At 32.1% G+C, this 23,756-nt stretch overlaps 1 protein-coding gene across 1 annotated transcript; it reads right to left on the reverse strand.

The window, feature by feature from the left end:
- Positions 1-808: 808 nt before the first annotated feature.
- On the reverse strand, positions 809-15,655 carry LOC146995864 (uncharacterized). The gene is made up of 2 exons (XM_085822993.1): positions 15,524-15,655; positions 809-1,177 (listed from the first exon to the last, which is right to left on the reverse strand). Exons 1-2 carry the CDS (start codon positions 15,566-15,568, stop codon positions 809-811), a joined length of 414 nt encoding a protein of 137 aa, XP_085679119.1. The 5' UTR covers positions 15,569-15,655.
- Between the last annotated feature and the right edge of the window lie 8,101 nt (positions 15,656-23,756).

Raw genomic sequence — 23,756 nt, forward strand, 5'->3', positions numbered from 1 at the left:
ATTTAGGGATTTCAGTTATCACTCGCTTTTCATTTTTAAAAACTGGCATTATATCATACATATTACATCTATATTAGTTGAATATTTATCGTTTCATTATTTCTTTATGTTATTTTACGTTTGATACCCAGTGGCGCAGTGGCTAGCGCATCGCGCAGCAGCACCGCAGGTCCGGAGTTCGAACCCCGGGCTGGGCAAGGTCGACCCAGCCTTTCATCCCTTGATTTCCATCCCTTGGGTCGATAAAATGAGTATCAAGTTCGCTTGCGGACTAAACACTCGGGGTCCTGCGAGAAGCTGATCACTTGTTCAGGGCATATGCTAACGCACTCCGGGGCCCACGGTCAAGAAAGCAGATTTCGGGGCACTACAGGCCTTGGCCTATTAGGGCTGTTTGTGCCACTGAGTTTAGTTTTAGTTTTTTATTTTATGTTTTAAGGTATGTTTGGCATATTTATATAGTTCTTTGTTTGACAATCTTCGCTTGTCTTGAGCTATTTTTTGCATAACATTTGTCGCAAAATCTTTTTGGCTCTACATCATTTCGGTTTTGCAAAGGGGTTTAAGGGGGCGTCGTATTTATTTTCATAACGGAATCTTGTTCGATAAAGGAAAACAGTAGACAAAGGAAGATAATGAAATTGCTAAATGATTTAGGATAAATTTCCTTAGAAATTTCTAAGCCGTTTTCTTAAAGAAATTTTACAGATGTTTAGAAACCTTTCAAAATGTTGTTATAAATCTGTTCAGGAGGTAAACCAGTTGTGAGTTTTTGGTATATGAAGTATCATAACTTAGAAAGCTTCTGTTATACTTTAAAATTACCCTCTTTATTGCTTGTTATGCATCGACTATGACATGTTTCCCACCATCTGTTGAATTTACCAAGTGCAGTGGATAATTCAGGAGTCACTTGTTGCGTTGATGAATAAACCAGCTGGCCATTTTTAAATTTGTGGCAGGAGGAAAACAGCTTAACGAGGTCTCCCAGCCGTGATTCCTCCGTATAGAAAGTCACCTCAACTTCAGAAGGCTCTGAAGTCAAAAGATCCTTTTGTTTTCTCCCTACTGTGAGAAAGCCAAGATTATCCAGAACATTTAACGGATCATTAGAGTCTCCTGAGTAGATACTGGCTTTCTTTTTATCGATAACTGATCCGGGAATGTCTTCAATTACCTGAAAAATAAAGACTTTCTCAAAAGATGATGACTAGGAAAATACTTATAATCTTTAAGAATAAATATTTCTGTGTTCTCTTATTAAATGACTTGAAACTGATTAGCAGAAATTCAATTGTGTAGGAATGCCGTATTTAACTTCTCTATAACTGGGTTTATATATTTAGCGATTTACTCGATAAAATCAGTTACAACTACTCTTTACAGGAAACAAGCTTAGGTTCTATTACATTTTAGACAAAGAAAAAGGATAAATATTATGTAGCAAAAAGAAGTTTCATTTTTGGCAAACTTCTATTTGGGAGAACCTACACTTGCTTACATAAACTGTGAGCGTAAAGCTTCACTCAAAAATTTATTTTTAAGACCTAGTATAAAATATGATCTTCAAAATATCACTAAAAATTTAAAAAAAAAAAAAAAAAAAAAAAAAAAAAAAGGAAATTAAAAAAAATAGGAAATCTTTCAGAATTTACATTACGTCCAAAGGGGCGTTTTATTAACACTTTGTGTGTTACCTTTATTAATTAAATATCATGTTCTTCGCACTTAAACCATGAAATTCAATTCAACAGCAATATCGGATACTAATTTTAAAATGAGCATACCTTTAGAATTTCCGATACACAGTCTCACGCGCTGGATATAATTTTTTTTCCGTATAGTGTTGTCATTGCTCGCTTCGAAATCGTCGCGTTTATTAATCAAAAATTCGTTAAATTGCTACAAAATATGAAACCAATAATAAAATAAATACCAAATTAGGACTTCAAGATGCCCATTTTTGTTTGGAGACGTAAATTATTCAAATTTTGATGGCTCTAGGTACCGTTGTTTTATTACAGTGCGAGAATTATGCGAATATTTATGCAAATTCTTCATTATTTAGTTTCTGTAAATATAACACAGTGCGATAATATTTGGTGGCATCAATTTTAAAAGGGAAACATTTGAAATTTTCGACGCAAAATGCCAAAACGAAATTAATAGCACTTCTGGGCTAACGCCCTTTGGGCTAATAATCTGAAAGCTTTCTGATTACCTTTATTTATTAAATATCATGTTATTCGCACTTGAACCATAAAATTCATTTCAGCAGTAATATCGCAAAATATTTAAAAGAGCATATCTTTCAAACTTCCGTCTTGCGTGCTAGAGATAAAAATGTTTTTTTCCCCTGTAGAGTGCTGCCATTGCCCGCTTTGAAATAGTCAAGTTTGTTAATAAAATATGTCGTTAAAGGTTTACAAAATATGAAATAGGTAATGAAACAAACTCCAGGTTCCAAATTTGGGTTTCCTGATGCCAATATTCGAGTGGAGGACTACTTATTCTAAATTTGATGCCTGTAGGTATCGTTGGTTTTCACAATGCGAAAACCATACATGCAATTCATGCTTATTGTTCATTATTTAATTTCTTTAAAGATAATGCAGGGCTCTAATATTTGAGGGCAAAAATTTTAAATGTGAAACGCCGTTTATACTGAAACGCTACAAAATGCCAAAACGAAATTAATAGCTCTTTGGGCTAATAATTATCAAGTATTATTTTGAAATTTCAGTTAAATTATTTTTTTCTTTGATTTCTTTCCCCCGAGAAACTTAAAGGAAATCAGAAGTTCCAAGACAGCTCTACTTCCTAGTTCCAAGACAGTATTTCCAAGAAGTGCTTGGAAGAGTTTAAAATAAATTATTTTAGCAATAATAATTATATATTATTAATTATTACCCATCATAATAATTAATAATATATAATTATTATTGCTAAAATAATTTATTTTAAACTCTTCCACGCAGATGCGAACTAATTTTTATTTTGTAATTGAAACAAATATGTTATTACGGAAAACTGGTGGAAAATATTATTTAAATAATATATTATTAATATATAAAATATATAAAATATTATTTAAATAATATATTATTAATATATAAAATATATAAAATATTATTTAAATAATATATTATTAATATATAAAATATATAAAATATTATTTAAATAATATATTATTAATATATAAAATATATAAAATATTATTTAAATAATATATTATTAATATATAAAATATATAAAATATTATTTAAATAATATTTTCGATGGATTTCTCATTTTCGAACATGTACAATATACAGATGGCTAAACAATCTATCCAAATTTAAGCATTTCCAGTTTCGCAAGCTTTGGAATAATTTAAGTTATTAACGCGTACTGATTGTCGAGAAGTTGGTCTGCTAGAATTAACGATCTTTTAGTTTACAAAGTATCACCTCCAATGAAATCATTTCAACTAAAAATCACAATTTTTAATTTTTTGATTTCAGAAGCAAGAAGCAGCAAGAACTTGGTTTGCATTATTTATCTTATAAAATGCATTTTCAATTACACTCATGTCCATAAATTAAATATAATGCAAAATCAGGCAAAGGAAGAGTTAGAAGCAAACCAAATTTGACTTATTTGTAAAGCTTATTCATTAAACAAAAGGTAAAGAGCAAAAAAAGATGTTATATGTTTGATATTATTAAAAAAATTAGCGATTTTTTCTCCCTGGAGCAAATTACAAAAAATTCCTATTTACAAAAAACCAATATTACATGGTTGGTATGATTGTTAATACATTGTATGTCTCCCAGACGATGCAATACAGCCCGTACAACGCCTAGGCATGCTGAGTATCAAATTATCGATCTGATCTTGGGAGATATTACACCACTTAAAAAGCAATGCTCTCCGAAGTTCCGGTAGACTTGTAGGAGGAGGTTGACGGGCAGTAACTTGTTGGCCAAGCATGTCCCACACGTGCTCTACTGGATTCAAGTCCGGTGAGAATGCTGGCCAGTTAATACGGGTGATATCCTCCGACTGAAGCCATTCGCTTACGATGTTTGCAAGGTGAGGACGGGCGTTCTCATCCATAAACACAAATTGTGCACCCATGGCGTCCCGAAACAAACGTACACGTTGTTCCAGAATGACGTCCCGATAGATTTGGCTTGTCATGGTTCCAATTTGAACATGCAGGTCAGTTCTGGAACCCAGAATAATTCCACCCCAAACGCCCAAACGAGCACTCCTGCACCACCGTAACGGTGTCGTTCAATGATGTTTTCTTGGTGGTAACGGGTACATGGAGTTCTCCATATGAAATTCCGGCGAGTATCAGACTGCAAGCTAAACCTGGACTCGTCGGAAAACATCACACAAGCCCACTGTTGCGGTGTCCACAATGCATGCTCTTTACTCCAGGCTAATCGCAGGCGACAGTGAGTTGCAGTAAGTGGAACGCATCTGACACGTCTACGAGCATATAGACCAATCTGCCCTAAGCGTCTGTACATGGTCTGCCTTGAAATTGTAGTACCAGTGGCTGAAGAGAGCTGGCGAGACAGGTCTGAGGCTGTGCTCCGCCTGTTTCTTTTGGCAGTAACTGCCAAATACCGGTCCTCATTCGGCGTTGTAGCTCTGGGGCGACCTGTGCTGTAACGTCTACTCACATTACCATCATCTTGGAATCGTTACCAAAGCCTGAAAATGACACTCTAGGCAATTCCAAGTTCGTCTGATACTTCCAGTTGGGTACGCCCACATTCCAGACGGCCGATAATTCTTAATTCTACCACGTAAAAAAACATCCAAATGCGTCCTTTGTGTCATAACTATTCGGTTATTGCACTGAAATGCTTATAAAGCGCCTGCGAACAATTTTACTTCTTTGCCTTTATTCCTTATATATCACTCTCTTGCACTCTCGTCATTGTGACATACCATCGGTGTCATCTGGTTACTTCCTGAAATTTGCATATGATTCTTGAAGATGTGTGTAGTGATTTTACAGGTGATATATTTGTTTTAGAGTTCGATTTCCGCGTGACTCCGAATTATCTTTAATTTATGGACATGAGTGTAAATGAATTTTAGTTGTTGCTAAGTGTTCAATTAGACTCCACGGTAAATCTTTAGTTGAAGATTTTAAATTAACGAGCTTGGTAAAGCATTTATTTGACGATGACTATCGAAATAATGACGGTAATTTCTTGTGTATGACAATAATCATTCGTCAATGATCATGAATATTCCGCAGCACTAACGTAAATTCATTTAAAGATTAACCAGTTCATGTTGAACTGAGATATTTATCGCTGGGAGCAATTCGTCAAAAACATACTAGTTGTTTAAGTCAGTGATAAAAACAAAACAACATAACATAAATACTGCTTTTAATTAGACAGATGATGATAATTACAAGAAATGTAAAAAGAAAAAATAAGGATTTAAATAAATGAATTGGAATAAAACAAATAATTTACCTCTTCTACGAATTCGGCAAATGATTTTTGTTCATTACTTTTAGTGACAGTAATTTCATCTGTGATTAAGTCATCCGCCAAATCACAACAAATCGATCCGTTGTCCATTTTGTGAGAATATTTCTGGGTAATTATTTTTTTCAAAGCAATAACAATATTTGAAAAATTAATAAGTTATGAAACCAGTATACTTATTTGCAGCGTTTGGATGTACAGGAAAGCTTTAAAGTGTACTAGTAAAGAAATGAAATCAAGATTTAGGATTTTGTCAGGTTAGAAATTCATTGTTAGGAAACAGAAAGTTAAAAACAATAATACTGGAAAACTTAACAAAGATGCATTGATATTGTTAACACTGGCATTGTTAAAAAGAAAAGAATTAATTGTTTAGGAGAAAATGTATGGAAATGTCTCGCATAATATAAACGTATATTGAATGTGTAATTAATTTGCATTATTTATAAAAGGAACCTTTTCCCCTTGATTCAGCATAATAAATGTAGTTTAACTATTCACTCTAATTAATAAAATTCAACAAGTAGCGATTAAAATGAGCTGTGACAAATAAAAGGCGAAGCAAATATGTTATATAAGAATGTAAAAACGCATGGGTAAAGAAATATTATATATATTATAAACAGCATATACTTAATTCCTGGTATAATATTGCTAAAAATACACTATCAAGAAAAAGAGATCTTAAAAAGGGAAAACGTTATAATTACTAATAACGATTGGGTATATCAGCAGAACACTGATACGTCCAAACAAATTATTACAAAATTTGCGGAGAAAAGCAGTCTAGAATGTTAATCTAAAATAACATATTAGTTAAAACAAAGGAGATCTAAAAGCTTTTAAAATAAAATCCAGTCATTTGAACAAACAAAAATACAATAGAAATGTTATTAGATTTGTAATACAAGTATTAAATCACATTTACAAAAGGTTACAATATATATTAACACAAAAATAATTTCAAATTAAAGATAATTAAAATAAAACACGAAAACAATTGCAACAAGCTGCGAAACCGGAAATTTGATTAAACATGCTCTTCTTTTTATTATAGCAGCTATATCACGCTTAGATAATACTGCGTGATCAAAAGTAAAAAAAAAAAATATGTTGTGTACACCACATGACTTCCTTGTACGGAATATTAAATTATACGCATTTTTTCTTGCATTTCATTTAAACTTATTAGATTGAATTAAACCTACTTCGCCGACAGCGCATAAACCACAATAGAATAAATGCATTCTTTAAAATTCACTTTGTTTACCATAGCGACACTCTGGCGCTAGGTTTACTTAACAGTATTATATTTCGTTCATATTATAACTCAGAATGCACAAAATTTACATCATTTAAAGAATTATCTAATCGTTGCCACATGTTCTATTCAAATACTATAATAAAGCTAGAACGATGTATAATAGAAATTAAGCAAACAAAGCAAAAAAGAAACAGTTCTTCACAGACGATTGAGTATTTCTCATTCAATTAATTCCGTTCTCACATCGCGACAAGGCAAAAATACATAAAAACTCAAAATATCTGTATTAAAAATTACGAAGTAATTCTTAAACACTTATTTCCTCGAAAAAATTCTATAAAGGATTAAGCATGATTTAAATAATAAATGAAGGCGTTATCTTTGTTGTTTCGAAGCTAAGTTTCTCTAGATTGGCAACAAATCCACTATTCTGCTGTTTCAAATGTAAACAAGCAATGGCCGCCATCAAAAAAATATTAGGCTTAGCGGCACTTAAACAACTTTAAAATTGTTGATAATTCTAAAAATATTGCATACAGATTTACTAAAGGCATAAAAACCTTAACCGGAAGATAAGAACAACATAATTCAATCATTTTTAAAGCAAAAATTTACAATTTACAAACATATAAGAGTAAAGAAACTGAGATCACTGAGCCGAGTAACAGAGTGGATATATATATAAATATATTTATATACGTTTGGTGCGGCCGATTGCAACCAAAATACGGGGTGCACATCTACATGTTATAGCAGTCTTATATACAAAATTTCAACGTTCTGAGGCTAGTCGTTTTTGAGTTATGCGAGATACGTACGTACATACGTTTGTACAGACGCCACGAAAAATTCTCTTCAGAATTAGTTTTAAAGCAGTTTTTTAGTTTTTTAGAGGAAAAGAGTCTTTTATTCTGTTCTTACGTACAGATATCATGCAAAAACATCGTTAAATTGCATTCGAAAGCGGTCAAAGTGGATATTTTCGTTGAAATATGCTGCCTGAAGCTTTTCGCGATTACAATACTTCCTTTTTACTTCGTACAAGGTAGTAAAAATTGAAAATATGGAATTTCCAAGATGGATATTAATGGCAATTTTTTCAATGGATGACGTGGTTATAATATTTCAAGTAATATATCACCTGAAAGTTCATTTGCGGTTAATGCTGTTTAACTTTAAAAACTGTTGAGTGCAACATGGAGATGAGTTTTTCCGAAGCAGAACGAAATTTTATGACTAAGTATTACTATCCCAACACATTCTTTCGAAAAATAACTGAAGCTATTAAAGCTACCTTCTCAAATATTAATGAGTTTAACAAGATAACGATTTTCCACTTACTAACATGAGTTAGAGAAAGTGGAACTTTCCTTATAATATATACACTGAAGTTAACTGTGACTCAGTGCCCAACATCTGTGTTTACATATACTCAAGTAAATCCAGTGCCTGGTATATAGAACATTTCAAACAATGAATTATAATTTTCGCACTCACAGATTAAAGAAAAAATCAAATGGATGGGAGGGAAAGAGTAACACCCAATTTCAAACTCGAATGAAAAATCACGAAAGTAAGTGAAAGTGAAGAAAAAATTTGAAAGTGGGAAAACTTTAGAGATGATTGGAACTTCGAAAATGGAGGTAAAAGGATGGAATAGGGAAAGGAAAGAAGTTCAAAAATAAAAATGAAATAATGAAAAAAAAAAAAAAATCGAGGAGCGGAGATTTATTCAAATCACATCGTTTAAGGAAAACTGAAGCTTGCACATTTCGTTATTACTCTTCTATTCAATAATATTAAAACTTTCTAGAATTTAACTTACTGCAGTGATTGGATGAAAAGTCAGGTGAAATAATTTATCATTTACTAATAAGATTTAAATTTCATTTCGGAATTTCGCGAATCGAAAAACAATAAAACTTGGAAGAAAATGCATTAAATTGTTTCAAGTCCCTTTTCTGCATCATGAGGGAATTCATACTCTGATTTTCTTGTAGTTATTCAAAAGAAATTAAGGTTTTAATAAAATTTGATTTTTTAAATTTTCTTTCGAAATATTTTGATATATTTTACTTATCTTAAATATATACTGAGATGACAAAATAATTTTTGTCCTAATTTAAAAGATTATTTTAGAAGATTATTAAGGACCCATAATGAACCATCTTTCAGAGACCTGAGAAATGTTCTCCTCAAAAAAAAAAAAAAAAAAAAGGGGGCCAAGAATGAAATCAGCAGTAAAGCCACAGCATGCAATAATGTAATCAGGACGCAGGTACCGTTCATCCACATTATTAGGACTTTAGGCTCTCCACATGCGACAATGGATAATATTAAATGCTCCATTGAGGTCAGAATGCAATTAAGCCGACCACAAAATCTTCGAATGCCACATGCATTGTCAACGGCTATGCTGGTCAAAAGGATGTTAGTAAAATCAGTGCGTTTGCGCGTGATTGCAGGAGGCGCTCCTAACCCTTGTATGGATACCACTTTCCAATGGATCGCATAACGTTTCGTACTATCGACAATGGTAAGATAAATCACGAGCCTCAGCTCGAGTGCTTCTCGAAGAATATTGGGAACCAGTCGCTCTTTTGAACTACGCCAAGGACAACTTCTTCCACGGTTTCATTTGAAATCCGTTTCCGTCCTCTTCCTCGCAGCGCACACAACTTCCCACGAGTCACTTCAAATTTAATAATAATATTTTCAAACATTGCCTCGACATACGCCATTTTTATAAACCTTTCTCTCGTCGATATTCTTGCAGTGCAGTTAAAAATTCCTGCAGTTCTGATAAAACCAATTTGATCAGTAAATCTCCTTCTTTCTTTTCTAAAGTCATGAAGAAGCATGAGTTTACGACATTGAGAACTGACGTTTTAAAACGCTCCAAATTTACAAAACTTCTTTTACACATTGCATAAAAATAGGGTAACTTTAATTATAACCTCTGTATAACTGTATATACCTAGAACTATAAATAGCAGTTATTTTAACTGCTCTTTCCTTGCTTTGTTTAGTAACAGGCTAACTCCGTTTTGTTTAGCAACGGCTTCCCAATTTGTTTGGGTTTTCGTTTTATTTTTATGTTAAATGTTGTTCGATAGCTGATTGGAAGAAAAGTGAGACTCTCCTTTCCCAAAGTGGTAAAGTTCCAAACAGATTTCACTTTTCTTGTCTGTTTTAGTAAGTTTAGTTTCTTGACTGTTTTAGTAAGTTCTTCGCCTTCTTCTGTGCCAAGGCTTTATTTTGTTTGCCTTGTTAGAAGCTTCCGATTCCCTTTTCTAATCTATAAATTTTCTCAATTGAGCATGTCACGTAGAACCGTTGGAAGAACATATCTACAGATTAAGAAATAGTAAAAATTTTACAAGAATTATTCGATGACAGTTCTGCTTCGGATATTAGTTCTCACGAAGAATCCAATACCGAAATTCATTCTGTTTCATTATCTTTCATCTGATCTTAATACAATCCTAGTGTATTAATTCAACTGCAACAATTGAATTCGATTTATCAAATGATAGTTATATTATTCCATCAAAAAGAAATTGCCAAAAGACTTCAAGATCTGGTTCTGAGAGACAACTCAAAACTCTAACCTTAAGTACATGCGAACTAACTTTAATTGTAGAGGGAAAACGGAAAGGGAGAAGTGACAGCCAAAATATAAAATAACTGGTTAATAAAATTAAAGGAGCCTCACACTCTTATCAAATATCGACACGCCCTTTACTTTTATTTGAGGTGTCAGGTCCTTGGGGGTTTTCCTTGCATGCTTTCTGTGGAACTCAGCTTTTCTGATGCGACGGAACAATACAAAATTAATGCTCAGCTTGATGATACCTTCTGGACTTCAGGTTTTTTCTAAGGTTGCGAAGACTGAATTTTCATCCGATAATGAACTTGCAAAGGTTTCATAATTTCATTAAAAATCTCTCAATAATTTCCTTTTTTTACGCGTTGCGTTATTGAAAATCATCAGAAACTTGTCAAATTATTTCTCAAGTTCCTGCGCAGCATGCTAACAACATCTATTCTTAAATCAACGACAGTGTTTTAAATACTAAACACTGTAATAATATTATTGATCCTATGATTTGTTTTTAGGACTCCTTTTCCTGTGAACGAATTAATATTAAAACTACCACTGTAATATCTAATTCACTTAATTAAAATATTGTTTGCACTAAACAACTCAAAAAGCCTATTAAGAAACAAATTTATGTTTTTTTTTTTCTAAACTTTCAATGATCTCACACCTATTTGCAACGAGTACAAGTTTACAGAATTATATGGCAACATTTTCTCTTTTACAACATAAACAATTAATATTAATGTTATACCGTACAAAAGGCTTTTGCACGATTGATTTGCACGATTGATGCAACATAACTATGTCCTTCATTAGTTCATCTTTTATTAATTAAAAAAATAAAGAATATATATATAAAAAGAATATATATATAGTTATCCCTAGCAGCATATCTTCCGACGTTATAAAAGGGTTAGACCGAGTATCAGGTATTTATCCCGCGCTTTCTTAGCGTGTCTTCGTGGTGTAGTGGTGTGCTCGCTGGGCGCGTATTCCAGAGGTTCGTGGTTCGATTCCCGTAGAAGGCGTTGCTCATTTTTCATGTCACCTGCTTCCAAATAACCTAATGTCTCTACATGAGAAACAACATGTTCTCCAAATGTTTCTTCAATGGTCTGCCTTAGATCAGCTAAAAGCCAAAATTTTATGTGGAATTTATGAGATTTCTTGGCGTATATTGTATAAAGCGGTATTTTGCCATTTTCGAAAGAACTGTTCAGCAGTTGTAAAAGTTTAATCTGCTTTCTAACACAATATGCAGTTTTAATAAAGTTATTCCATACCTATGAAGCAAGAAAAAAATGGATCATTTTTAAATCTCTGCGATATAGTTGACTTAATGTCAAAGAGTAAGTATTTCATTATTTTCAATAATCTGTTCCTATTATTGTTTCACTAAAGAATTAAAGAATTTTGGACCTAAAGAATCTGATAATTAACTCAAAACAGAGTTTTATGGCAGCTAAAGGGTCATAGGTAGATAATCTCTTCTCTACATATACGAGTAATAAAAGAAAGAGTCTGTCTGTGTGTGTGTGTGTGTGCCTTTCGTTCGCGCTGCGCGTAAGCTAATAGACCCACGGCTACGAAATTTGGTACATATGTGCATCTACACAAGAGCCAGCGTATCTCAATAATAAATCTCAATAATCGAATTTTTCGAAATTCGAATTCGAATATTTTTATTTTATGTTTTGTGACGAAATCGCGTCATTTTGAGACATAATGGGCTATAGGAAAGCGAGATTTTACTCTACACACTCCATTTTCACATCGTCATGAAACGTAGGCACTTAGCTATTTTACAAACTTAAAATAAATTTCGTGTTTCAATAAATCGATTAAATACGAATTTATTTAACAAAGGGAGCTTAACACCTTTTCAGGGGGATTTTTTCTAAAAACGTTTATTTTTTAAAATGTACAGTTTATTTTTTTTATTTTTCTTTGATTTTTGGACGCGTTAAGCTTTCATCCTTGCGATTGCTTTTACAAAAAAAAAAAAAAAAAAAAAAAAAAAAAAAAAAAAATTGGAAAAATGATAATATTTTGTATTTTTAGAAATTTTTTTAAATGAAGCTTCCGAGTACACTTCTCACATCTCACATCTTTAAAAATGTGATTTTGGCAACAATTTTTCTGTCTTATTGTTGTTGATAGCTTTTTGATGAAATCGCATCATTTTGAATAGTTTCATTCTTTTAGAAATATGGGTTTGGCAACAATTTTTCATCGCATTTATTATGTCACTGTTTTTAAGAGATTGGCATATTTCATTGTCATTTATATATATATATATAATACATTTTTATAGATTTTTTTTGATAAAGTTGTTCTGTAGAGTAAAATTCCGCGCGGAATTTTATGTTTTTTGAGTTGCTTTCATGTTATTTTTTGCTTATTTCACTGTTTGTAAGATATTGAAAAGTTTTGTATGATTTTTTTTCTTCAACGGAAAGTTGGTTAATTTTTTTATTAGGATAATTAATATTTGTATTAAGGGATATAGCTTATTTCATAGTAATTTTTTTCTCTTGAAAATATAAGATAAAATATGATTAATTATACTTTGCTTTTCAGAATTTTTTGTTTTTTGTATTCTTTTATGTTATTTATTGCTCATTTCACTGTTTTTAAGATATTGAAAAATTTTGAGTGATTTTTTTAGGAAACAAAGTTCTTAACCTCCTTTATACCATTTCAGTTCTTAAGATTTTGCAAAGGGACGTTGCTTAATTTATTTATTAGGATAATTAATATTGGTATTAAGGGATATTGCTTATTTCATTGTAATTTTTTATACGTAATAACTTTTTTTATGAATTGTTCTGCAGAGTAAAATTCTTCGCAGTTTTTAAATTTAACGTTTGGTGTTTCCTTCAGACATTTTTCAGGTACATTTAAAAGCCTCACGAAGGCTGGAAGCGAAGCTGCTAGTAAAGCAATAAAAGGCTCTAGCTCAGTGGTGCGCAAACGTTTTTCGACTGCGACCCCTTTTGTAGAGAGAAAATTTTTGGCGACCCCTAGACATAAATGTTCACAAATACGATGTTCGCGCATTTCTTTCGTTTCATCGAATAGAAACATCATCATATCTGACTCATATTAATTTTATTTATAATTTTAAGAAAATACTTTTTGTATAACACAAAAATCAGTAAATTGCCCTTTAATGAGATGTATGTGGCTGCAAGTTTCTAATTATCTCATCGATGTTTGGATGTATGTTGCTAATTGCAATTCGCATATCATCTTCACGGTTTAAACGCGAGCGGAATTTAGTTTTTATTGAAACTAGTTTGCTAAATCCAGTTTCACATAAATACGTTGATGTAAATTGTATTAACACTCTGATGGCATTCTTGCATAAAACGGGATATTGTTTTTCCACGGATAGCCAAAATTTTTGGCAAGGTTGAGTCTTAAATTGATTTCGAAGAGTATAATCACTAATTAGATCTATCAATTGCTCTTTCTCGCTAATTTGAAGAGTTGAACTGCATATGTCAAAGGAAAATGGATCACGAATCCAACCAAGATCGTTTTCAGGAAAATCCTCGAATCTTCTTGAAAAATTTTCCTTTAACTTTTCAATGTGATTGGAAATGATGTTTTTAAATGGAAATATATCTATATTATTTTCCTTGATAAAATCGTTAAAGCAAGGGAACATGTCGGTGTTGTTTTTATTCAGTTCATTTTGCCAGAGACTAAGCTTATTCTTAAAAGCTTGAATTTTACTGGCTGAAGTTATGATAGTTGAATTCTCACCCTGCAAGCTCAGATTTAAGTCGTTTAAGTTTTTCGAAAATATCAACTAAATAGCTCAGCTTCCCTAGCCAAACTTCATTGATACAATAACTTGCCAATCTATGTTTCTTTTCGATTAAAAACATGTACACTTCATTTCTCAAATCAAATATCCGTCGCAGTATTTTCCCACGTGAAAGCCATCTGACTTCGGTGTGTAACAGTAATCTCTCATACATTGAGCCCATCTCATTGCAAAGTATTGAAAAGAGACGGCTGTTGTGGCTGTTGCATTTAATGTAGTTAATTGAACTAACAACGTCTTGTAACATGTTGTGCAACTCTTCATCCATATCTTTTGCAACAAGAGCTTGCCGATGAATCATACAGTGATTAAATACCATATGAGGCGCCACCTTCTGAATTAAGCCTCTTAGCCCTTTATTCGAACTTGTTAATGCTGCAGCATCATCAGTACAAACCGCAACACAGTTTGCCCAGGTAAGGGACTTTGTTTCAAAATATTCATTTATTACTTCGAATATTTTTTCTCCAGTTGTTTTTCCTTCCAAACTTTTGCAACATAAAAACGTTTCTGTTATATCTTCATTAAAAATAAACCTAACGTAAATAATTAGTTGTGACATTTTAGTAATATCGGTAGTCTCGTCCAGTTGTAAAGCAAATAGAGATGAATTTTGTATGCGTTTTATGGCTTCTGACTCGATATTTCGTGACTTCGGAAATACGCCGAGACACGGTATCTCTTGATAACGGTATTGTTTTTAGTTCATTTCCATATTTATCGCCATGCATAATTGATGTCATCTTAGTTGCTGCAGGAAGGATAAGGGATTCTCCAATTGTATGGGGTTTCATTGTTTTTCCTATTAGATAAGAAACTTCTAAAGAAGCTCGTAATGCTTTCTGAGGTATTATTGTAAATTTCTTTAAATGTGCACTTTGAATTTTCAGATTTTCAGCTCGTCTTTGAAAAAAATCGGCATGTTTATTTTGAAGTTCTTTATGTTTAGTTTCCAGATGCCTTTTTAATTTAGCTGGTTTCATGCTCTCATTTGCTAATTTTTCGTTGCAAATGACACATATCAAGCGTTCTTCATCATCAACAACACAAAATGTAAAACCATACTTAATAAATTCCTCATTGTATTTTCTTATTTTTTTAGATCGGGCATTTAGTTCAGTATTTTGCGACTCCTCATCAGTATTTGTTCGTTTGTTAGCTGAAGATGTACCTGGTATACGTATTACCCATTTATCCATTATGAAGATAGGGGTTAAATTATTTAAACTAAAACAAATAATATATAAAATTTTATCAGTTTTTTTCGAGAAATTCAATAAAATTAACAGAAATCTTTCTCTAATGATAGTACATACCTGATAACAAAGAGTAGCAAAGCCCGATAAAAATATAAAAATCATAATTACACAACGTCACATGATAAAACTCGAGGATAAACAAAAACAATTGCAGGCCAACTGCTATATGCTACAACTTCATGCGAACACTCCACGTCTTCCTCTGACTATCAGATACACCACGTACCTCGCCATCTGATTGGCTGATCACGGAAGCGAATTTCCCCCCTCTCCCTGCGGTCAACGTCTAGTCAAATAGGCGCTTTTCAGTAAAACTAGTGAATTACCGCGAAGAGAGCGCTATCTACCGGAGTGAAAAACTTGCGTCATCACACTTTACATATATTACGCATTACGGTCAAAGAAAGAGCGGACAGCATGAAATTGCAATTAAACAGTGAGTGACGGCGCTTCACTCTTTATATGTACACTGTATGGTATGCATCATGCAGGCATAATGCATTTCATAAAAATTTGGCGACCCCAAAAATCTTCTGGCAACCCCCACAGGGGTCGCGACTCCTAGTTTGCGCACCACTGCTCTAGCTCATCAAAGTGACAAATTCCATTTTAATTTCCTGACTTAAATGCTTGACTTCAGTGCTTGTTTAGTATTTTTTATTGACAAAAAGGCCCAATGCATTACGTGTACTCTCATCAATTACTTTTCACTTAGCAAAAGTACATTCAACATTTTTGGATGGAACAAGCTCCAAGCAGATATCGAAGAAATTCCTCTGGTGATGCATAAAGAGCTGCGCATTCGTTGGAAAAAGTTCATTTCTCGTGGTATCTACGACCCTTGTCAGTTGCATTGAAATAATTAGGAATTAGGTTCAATACTAATATTATAATTATTTTAACGTTTGCGATAAACATTCTGTAAATCACATATGCCCTGGTTTTCACTAAATGCTGTAACAAATATTTCGTTATCATTTTAAGTTGGGGTTGTTCGACTAATATATTAATGACTTTCATTTACGGGATTATATTCAATACCAGTATTATAATTATTTTAACGTAACAGGAAACTTAAGCAATCCGCAATGCCCTCGCCGAGAGTCTAACTCCGGACCTTCCTAATACGCATCGAGCGTATTCCAGATAGACCGTGCTTCCGGTTAGATCGCGAAAGTGGGCCTAATAAAAGGATAAAATGCTTTATATATTATCCCTTTTTAAAGCGCGACTGCGGATTAGGAAACTCACAGATAAAATCCTAGTGGTGATGAATTATCATCAACCACTATGTATTTCGGGAGCCAATTTAGAATTATTTGAAATTTTTTTCGAAGTCAGAAAACTGGAGAAATCTGCAATGGCTTCGCTGAATTGGAACGCCGAACCTCTTGAATATGTGCTGAGTGTGCTTTCAGTTACAGCATGAAGACGCGTGGAAAGGAAAGAAAAAATGCCTTATATGGAAAGTTTTATAACAAATTAGATCATTAATAGCATTGTAAAAAGTTAAAAGCAATGATTTCACATTCGCTTGTGATGCAACGAATAAGACGTTAGTCCGATTATCGGAAGCTTCCTTGTTCAAACCCAACAAGAGTTAGGGATATTTCTGTCTATTTGAGTCAGCTACCTTTCCTCTCTATAACATCCTTCCCAACAAAGAAACATAACTAAGATAGGTGAGCAAACAAACAAAACAAAAATTTGATGAACGATAATTCTTTTCTGAATGAGAGTTGTTCATCTGAATAATTTATATGATCTTTTCCACTCATCTGGCCCCCAGTGGCTTAGAGACGAATGCTGTTGGACACTGTTGGTGTGGCGTTTAGACAATGGGATATTTCATTATTTTACTCTAAGCTGGCCAACTAACCAGTTTCTTGCTGCACATCCTACACAAAGATGTTCTCCTAAAAGAAGGATGCCTTCGTCAAAGACTTGCTTTGCCTTGATAAAGTACCCAGACAACTAACCAACTAGGAATTCTCTTTAAATTATGATGATGTGGAAATACAATATGTTAAGGCATTTTCTCCCGTGCTTTTGTGGTGTAATTGTTTACATACTAGTAAGGTAATAGGAAAGTCATGTTTTTGTTTTACTTATATACTTGCTCCGAAATTTCAAACTTTCCTATACAATATAACAATTATAATCAATCTATATAAGAACCACAGTTCAGCATTGTAGTAATCTCTAAACAACACTTTTAAACTTAAGTTTTCAAAGCTTGTAAGAAACTTCTTTAAGGTGATGAATTAGGTTCCGTAAACCCTTTCTAGGTACAAAAGAGCATTTTAGTAATAATACAGATTCCAATTTCAATAACCTTTGGTATCTAACATTTTCCTCAACAGACTTTACACTAAATTCTAACTATTCTACTTTAAGTTCTGCTCATTTCTTAAAAGCAGGAAGCTGTTTTCTTACTCTCCTTACAGTTACGAAAGTCTACGGGAGTTATTGCATTTGAAAAAGTCTTTTTCCTTTTTCTTTTCTTTATATTTTTTTAGCAATTTTCTTCTTCAGCGTTTTACAAGCAATAAAAGCCTAAGGAAAGGGAAAGGAAATTACCTCAAGGATTTTAGAGATAGTTCCAAAATCAACGAAGCTGTCATGAACATCAATGCTCTAGGAGTTGTGGTGTGTGGACTGCGTCTGGTTCACCTCTAGTTTAAACGAGATTTCGCAGAACTCGAGAGAAGGAGAAAAAAGACACTCTTGAAAAATTTACAGAAATAAGGAATATCTCCAAATAAAACTTGAACTGATATGGGAGAAATGTTTTAAGTAATTGGCGTGTTCTTGTTCTAAAGATATAAATAAAATTCCATTTTCTGTCACTAATATTATAGATGCATAATCAATTATTCATAGCAGTGATTAATTATTTTAATTTAGGTTAAAATAGTCTCAATATTCCTATCGAAAGTAATAAAGACAAATGTATATACGTGATATTTTGAAGGTATACTTTATGACTTTAATTAGGTCGTGCTTACAAAAAGAAAAGAAAAGAAACACACAAAAATGAAAAGAAGAATAACTTATGATGCGGATTATTCTCATAGTATAGTTTTTAAATGGGCAAGTGTTTTCACAAAATCACTTTTTATTGAAATCAGACCTATTATATAAAAATTTATTAAAATTTATTTCAAAGCAATAAAAATTAGTCTGCTTTGGGTTTTCGATTCAAAAACTTCCCTATGTTTCGAATTTTCCATTTAGTTTGAAACCTGTATCTAGAACAAGACTGGAATTTGGATATATTAAAATATGAAAATTTTAGCATTTCTGAATAACAATTTGAAATATCATTTTACATTCATTTAAGTCCACAATGGCTTTAAATTAATTTAATGTAGTATTAGTAATAATTTAAAGTAGTATTAGTATTAATCTTGGAAAAAAGTACCGGTTTGAAAAGGAAAACCCAAGAAAACATTTCTATACATTGACACAGTTAACTCGATATACTAATCTTTTTATGGAGTTCAAGTTTCACACATTTTGAATGGCGGCGGATTTGAACCACGCCCCTCGTTTCTGTTTTTGTGAATTCGAAAGTAGAACACGACGTTAAGAGTTTGATATTGTGTCATTCCAGAACTTCAGTAAGCAGAAAAAAAAAGGAAAAACAGCTATGAATAAATCGTATCCATTGGACGCGAATGTTAAGGGTCAAACAAAATGGAAATTTTGGATGAGGAAATAAAAATATCGCTAAAAAATAGATATTTTCTTTTTGAAAAAGATGCATTTGGAGGAGATAAAGTTTACGATGCCTTCTGGAATTTTGCCAACTGCTATTAAAGATTTTCTTTTCCTCATATCTTAATGTATCAAAATATTCGACCAGAAGGGAAGCTACGCAGATCGTAGCAAGAAGGCTGCGAAACAGCAGTATTCTAAATCTCTGTTAAAACTGCCGATTAGCCAGCTTCTTTAAACGTAGATTAAAGTACATAAGTCATAGACTTTTTAAATATAAGAAGCAGAAAGTAATAGAAAAGAATAGAAATGTAGGGAAATTACACAGCTTTGATTTAACTAAAAGAGAGCGAACCTAATATAAAACTGTAGTATTATACATATATTTTTGAACATATATATTAAAATTATAAGCTGATTCTTTAAATGCAAAATTGAAAGGAAGTAACTGAAGTTTTTTAACTGAAAGACTAGTTTGAATTTATTTTGACCACAATATTGTTTTCACATAATAATAAATAAGCTAAGCATGTGACCAATTTAAAATTTAATCCTGATTTTTATCCCTCTTGTGCTAAAACATTTGTTCACCATCTGCTGCCCATATCTGGTGGTGATGGTCGAAGAATTTTTTGTTGTCTCTCTATTCTATTATCCGGCACAACTCCCTTGAGACTGACGGATAAAGTAAGTTCCCCTGTCTTTATTTACGCAGAGAAATTTTAAAAGAAATCCCTCATTATTTAAAATTAAGTATTAGTTGAAACCGTATACGAAAAGGCAAAGTTAAACAATTTTCAAATGGTTATATTATTTATTTTATTTCTTGACAGCACTTTCAGGATGATAACCTTCGAGCTTTCTGATGTAGCCGAAATTGGAACATCATTAATAAGATGTCATTATTCTCTGCACACCTCAAACTTTACCGTAATTTTATCGACATTAATATTGCAAATATCAACAATTTATATTCAGTTACTATTCTAAAAACTAATGTTAATTTATCTTCATAATATTTTGAGACAAGACCTTTAGACTTTTTAATGTCTCTTTTGAATCCCTTGCAAGATTAGACAAAATTAAGGAAAATTAAGCGAAGTTTATATAGGTGATAAGTTTAATTTATTAATTCAAAAAAATCCTGAAACTTCATTTCTATTGCTGATTTATTGTAACCCTAGGCATTGTTTAAGAATAAATAATTTCTTAACCCTTAAGAAAGTTTCCGGCTACGTGTCTTTCTTCGCTGTTGAATTCACCAGCGTGACCAAACTCACATATGAAATATTGATGACTGAATTTTCTATTATTTATTAGTTACTTCGCTTAAATAGTTTTACTCCTGAGTCTCGAAAACGGTCCATAGCTGACCACAAACTTTTAAACTGATATTTGGAGTCAAACAACTAAATTATATTCTTTGATAGATTTAAATTAAGACATATTATCAGTGAAATTAAGTACGTCAGAATAAAAAATTATCATCTTTCATCTTACTTATTAACCCGTTTATGCCCAAGTTTTTTTTTGCAATTTTATTAATTATTAGTGAATTTATTTCACTTAATATGAAAGATATAAATACACTTTAGACGTCAAAGTGATCACGATTGCCATATTTGCTGAGTTAATTAATGTCCTGTTTATGGGAGGATGGGCATACGTGTAAGCAAAATACAACTATACTCGTATTTGAAACTTTCAGTGTTGCAAATTATTAATGTTGCAAATTATTAATAATAAGTAAAGGTTAATATAAATAAATTTTAAGAACATTTCATCATTTGCATATTATAAGCAATGGACATGTAAAAAAATTTGTTGAAAGCGTTTATCATGCAGTCCAACGTTATACCTTTCACATTTTCTTGTGGTCGTACCTGAACACTGAGCACATTGCAGTTGTGTTTTACCTACGTAGTTGTGTGTACAATTTTGTAGCCAATTTGGTTAAATAAAATTTCATTGACACACGCTTACTCATCTTTGTTGAAGTGGTTGATCTTCCAGGTTTGGGAAGCACTCCAAATTGTTTGAGATAGTTCTGTAAAATGATGCCGAGAAATTCTAGTTCATCCATTGTGACCTGTTTCTTGCAAAACAACGATGTATGAACCATGAATTTTGAATTGAATACACCTGCATTCAAAACTTTAACATAGATAAAAAACACAGCATTAAACATGGTATTAAAACAATCATCATGGCAATTAAAAAGCATGATAAATGGAAACCACCACTTCTTTCCACGCATTCCAATGCGATAATTTGAAATATTATCACCCATTCGATCGATTTCTCCCATAAACAGGTTGTGTGTAATAATTACATCTTCTGTTGTTCAGAAGTCTACCAGCGTTTGGTTCCCGGATAGTTTTCTACTCTGTTTTTTCCTTGTGTGTACCTACAACCGCAAATCCAGAATTTGACAACTCCTCAATGAACTTTTTTGGATGAAAAGTAATTGTCTATTGCTATCGTAAATGGATATTTCCTTCATTTAAGGTTAAGTATCTGAAATAATTGATCGAATTTTCCAGTAAATAACAATTAGAATTTTTTTTGTATGCACAAAATAATAAAAATCATATTTCCGTTTCAATAATATGCGAAATCTGAAAAAAATGTTTCAAGAAAAAATTTAAAATTGATTTGTTTCACAATATTACGAATATATTTTCTGTACAAACAAATATATTTTAGCAAATATTGTACAAATTTATGTATTTTGTATACAATAATAAAAATAAGAGAGTAGATTTTGAAGTTTTATCGCATAAAACATGCATATTTGGAATAAAAATGCGTTTATGTTTTTGATGTCAACATCTTTTAGGATTAATGCACTCACTCACAAATGTCCAGTGCCCCATAAATAGGACGTTAAAGATTAAACGTAATTATACAAAAGTGATATTGTTATTTTTGCAAAATAACTTTGCAGAAGTTTTTTGTAATCTATTTTAAGGAAATCATTTTAATCGTTTTTAGTTTTATGAAAAAGAAGTTTGCAAAAAATACTTATTTCGTGTGGCTACCCATCATTTGTCGATGCTCGAATGTTTCCTATAAAAATAACTTGTTCTAAAATAATTTTAATATCAATCTAGTGTTTCCACCTTTTGATAACAGTAAGAACAATCCTCATGCACATGAAAAATTGCTTTGGGTAAAAGATATATGCATTACAATGTTTCCTACACAGTAATTTCTAAGCGTCCCATATTTTAGCCACTGGGTCTTAAATGGGTTAAGAATTTACTCAGATGTCGCCATTTATTATTGAGGGTTGTAAACTTCTAGTTACATTGTGATTTCGAAAGGGATACAGAATAAATAAATAAAATGAAACGATTTAATAAAAAAATAATTTGCTTAGGAAGTATGGTTATAACTCTATGACATCTATCTGCATTAAATTGAAAGTTTTGGTTGTAAACTTACAGCCAGCTAGGTGAGTTCGATTAGCTGCCAATAAATTCCGTAAGAGGGATGAAATATCAAAGTTCATGCAGACAGAATAGTGAATAAATTCAAATTTGATTTAAAAAATCTTTATTTGAGATCCTAACATATAAATATATTACAGACAACAGTCCACATGATTGGACATTAGTTGCAGAATAAAAATTAAAATCTCGAGGTATTCACAATGCATTTTAATTAAGTGGTACCACAAACCTCTATCGAATATTAAGGCATTAAACTTTCAACTGCAGCTTACCATTTTGGACAAGTTAATTCAATGAAATCTTCTCCGATGACCAGGTTAATCAGCAGACATTCACCAACAGCTAATTCCTCGCGATTCCATTGTTTCGCTCCTTCCGGAACATGAAGACGCTGCTTAAACACACTTCTGAGGTTTTCATTAAACTTTTATTTAGCTACACTTGCCACATAAAAATCTGCATAGCTTCCTGGAAGGAATGAGCTGCATTACTAATTGAGAAGGACAATAAAACATCAAATTAAAAACAACCTGTTAGTTAAATAAACTGAACTATTATAACTGGAGACCGTGTTTCCTCTTTAAAATTCATTGCATTTTCGGCGCTGCTTTAAAGGACGTTTTTTACTCAAAAATTAAACAGTCACACGTTTTTCTGAGGAAACATGTTTTTTTGCCCATTTTTTCAGGTAATTTAAACTTGCAAAATTTAAAGATATTATCGGTTATGAATACACTGATTTTGTTTAGATCTTCTGTACCTATAAGTATTTACTAATTTTAATATGACATTTTTTTTCACTTTATTTCATTTTTAACTTCGAAATTGTTCAATGGACATTTTATAAATTACATTTTTTCAGTTTACTTCATGCTACTATGAAAAAGAGAATGTTAATTTATTTTTGAGATCTCTCATTGAAGAATAATTAAATTAAAGGAAATTGGAAAACATTTTGCATTTAAAATAAAATAAAACATGAATTTTTTAATACCCTACCGGAGAGGTTTAATCATTTAATTCCTACAGTTATAGGACGTCAGTTGGCGGGAAACAGAAACTAATAAATAAGCTCCGTACATGTTAATAAAAACACTCAGACCTCTAGGGTTTAT

The sequence above is a fragment of the Stegodyphus dumicola genome, chromosome 8 (genome assembly GCF_044657685.1).
Source record: "Stegodyphus dumicola isolate Sdum_Otavi_A_Nest chromosome 8, ASM4465768v1".
In the NCBI taxonomy this organism is placed as follows: domain Eukaryota; kingdom Metazoa; phylum Arthropoda; class Arachnida; order Araneae; family Eresidae; genus Stegodyphus; species Stegodyphus dumicola.

Bases quoted from the DNA above. Each gene is read 5' to 3' on its own strand.
- LOC146995864 (XM_085822993.1), bottom strand. From the start codon at position 15,568: ATGATTTTTATATTTTTATCGGGCTTTGCTACTCTTTGTTATCAG. The intron at 1,178-15,523 runs GTATGTACTATC...TTTATTTTTCAG, and splicing joins TTGCTACTCTTTGTTATCAG to GTAATTGAAGACATTCCCGG.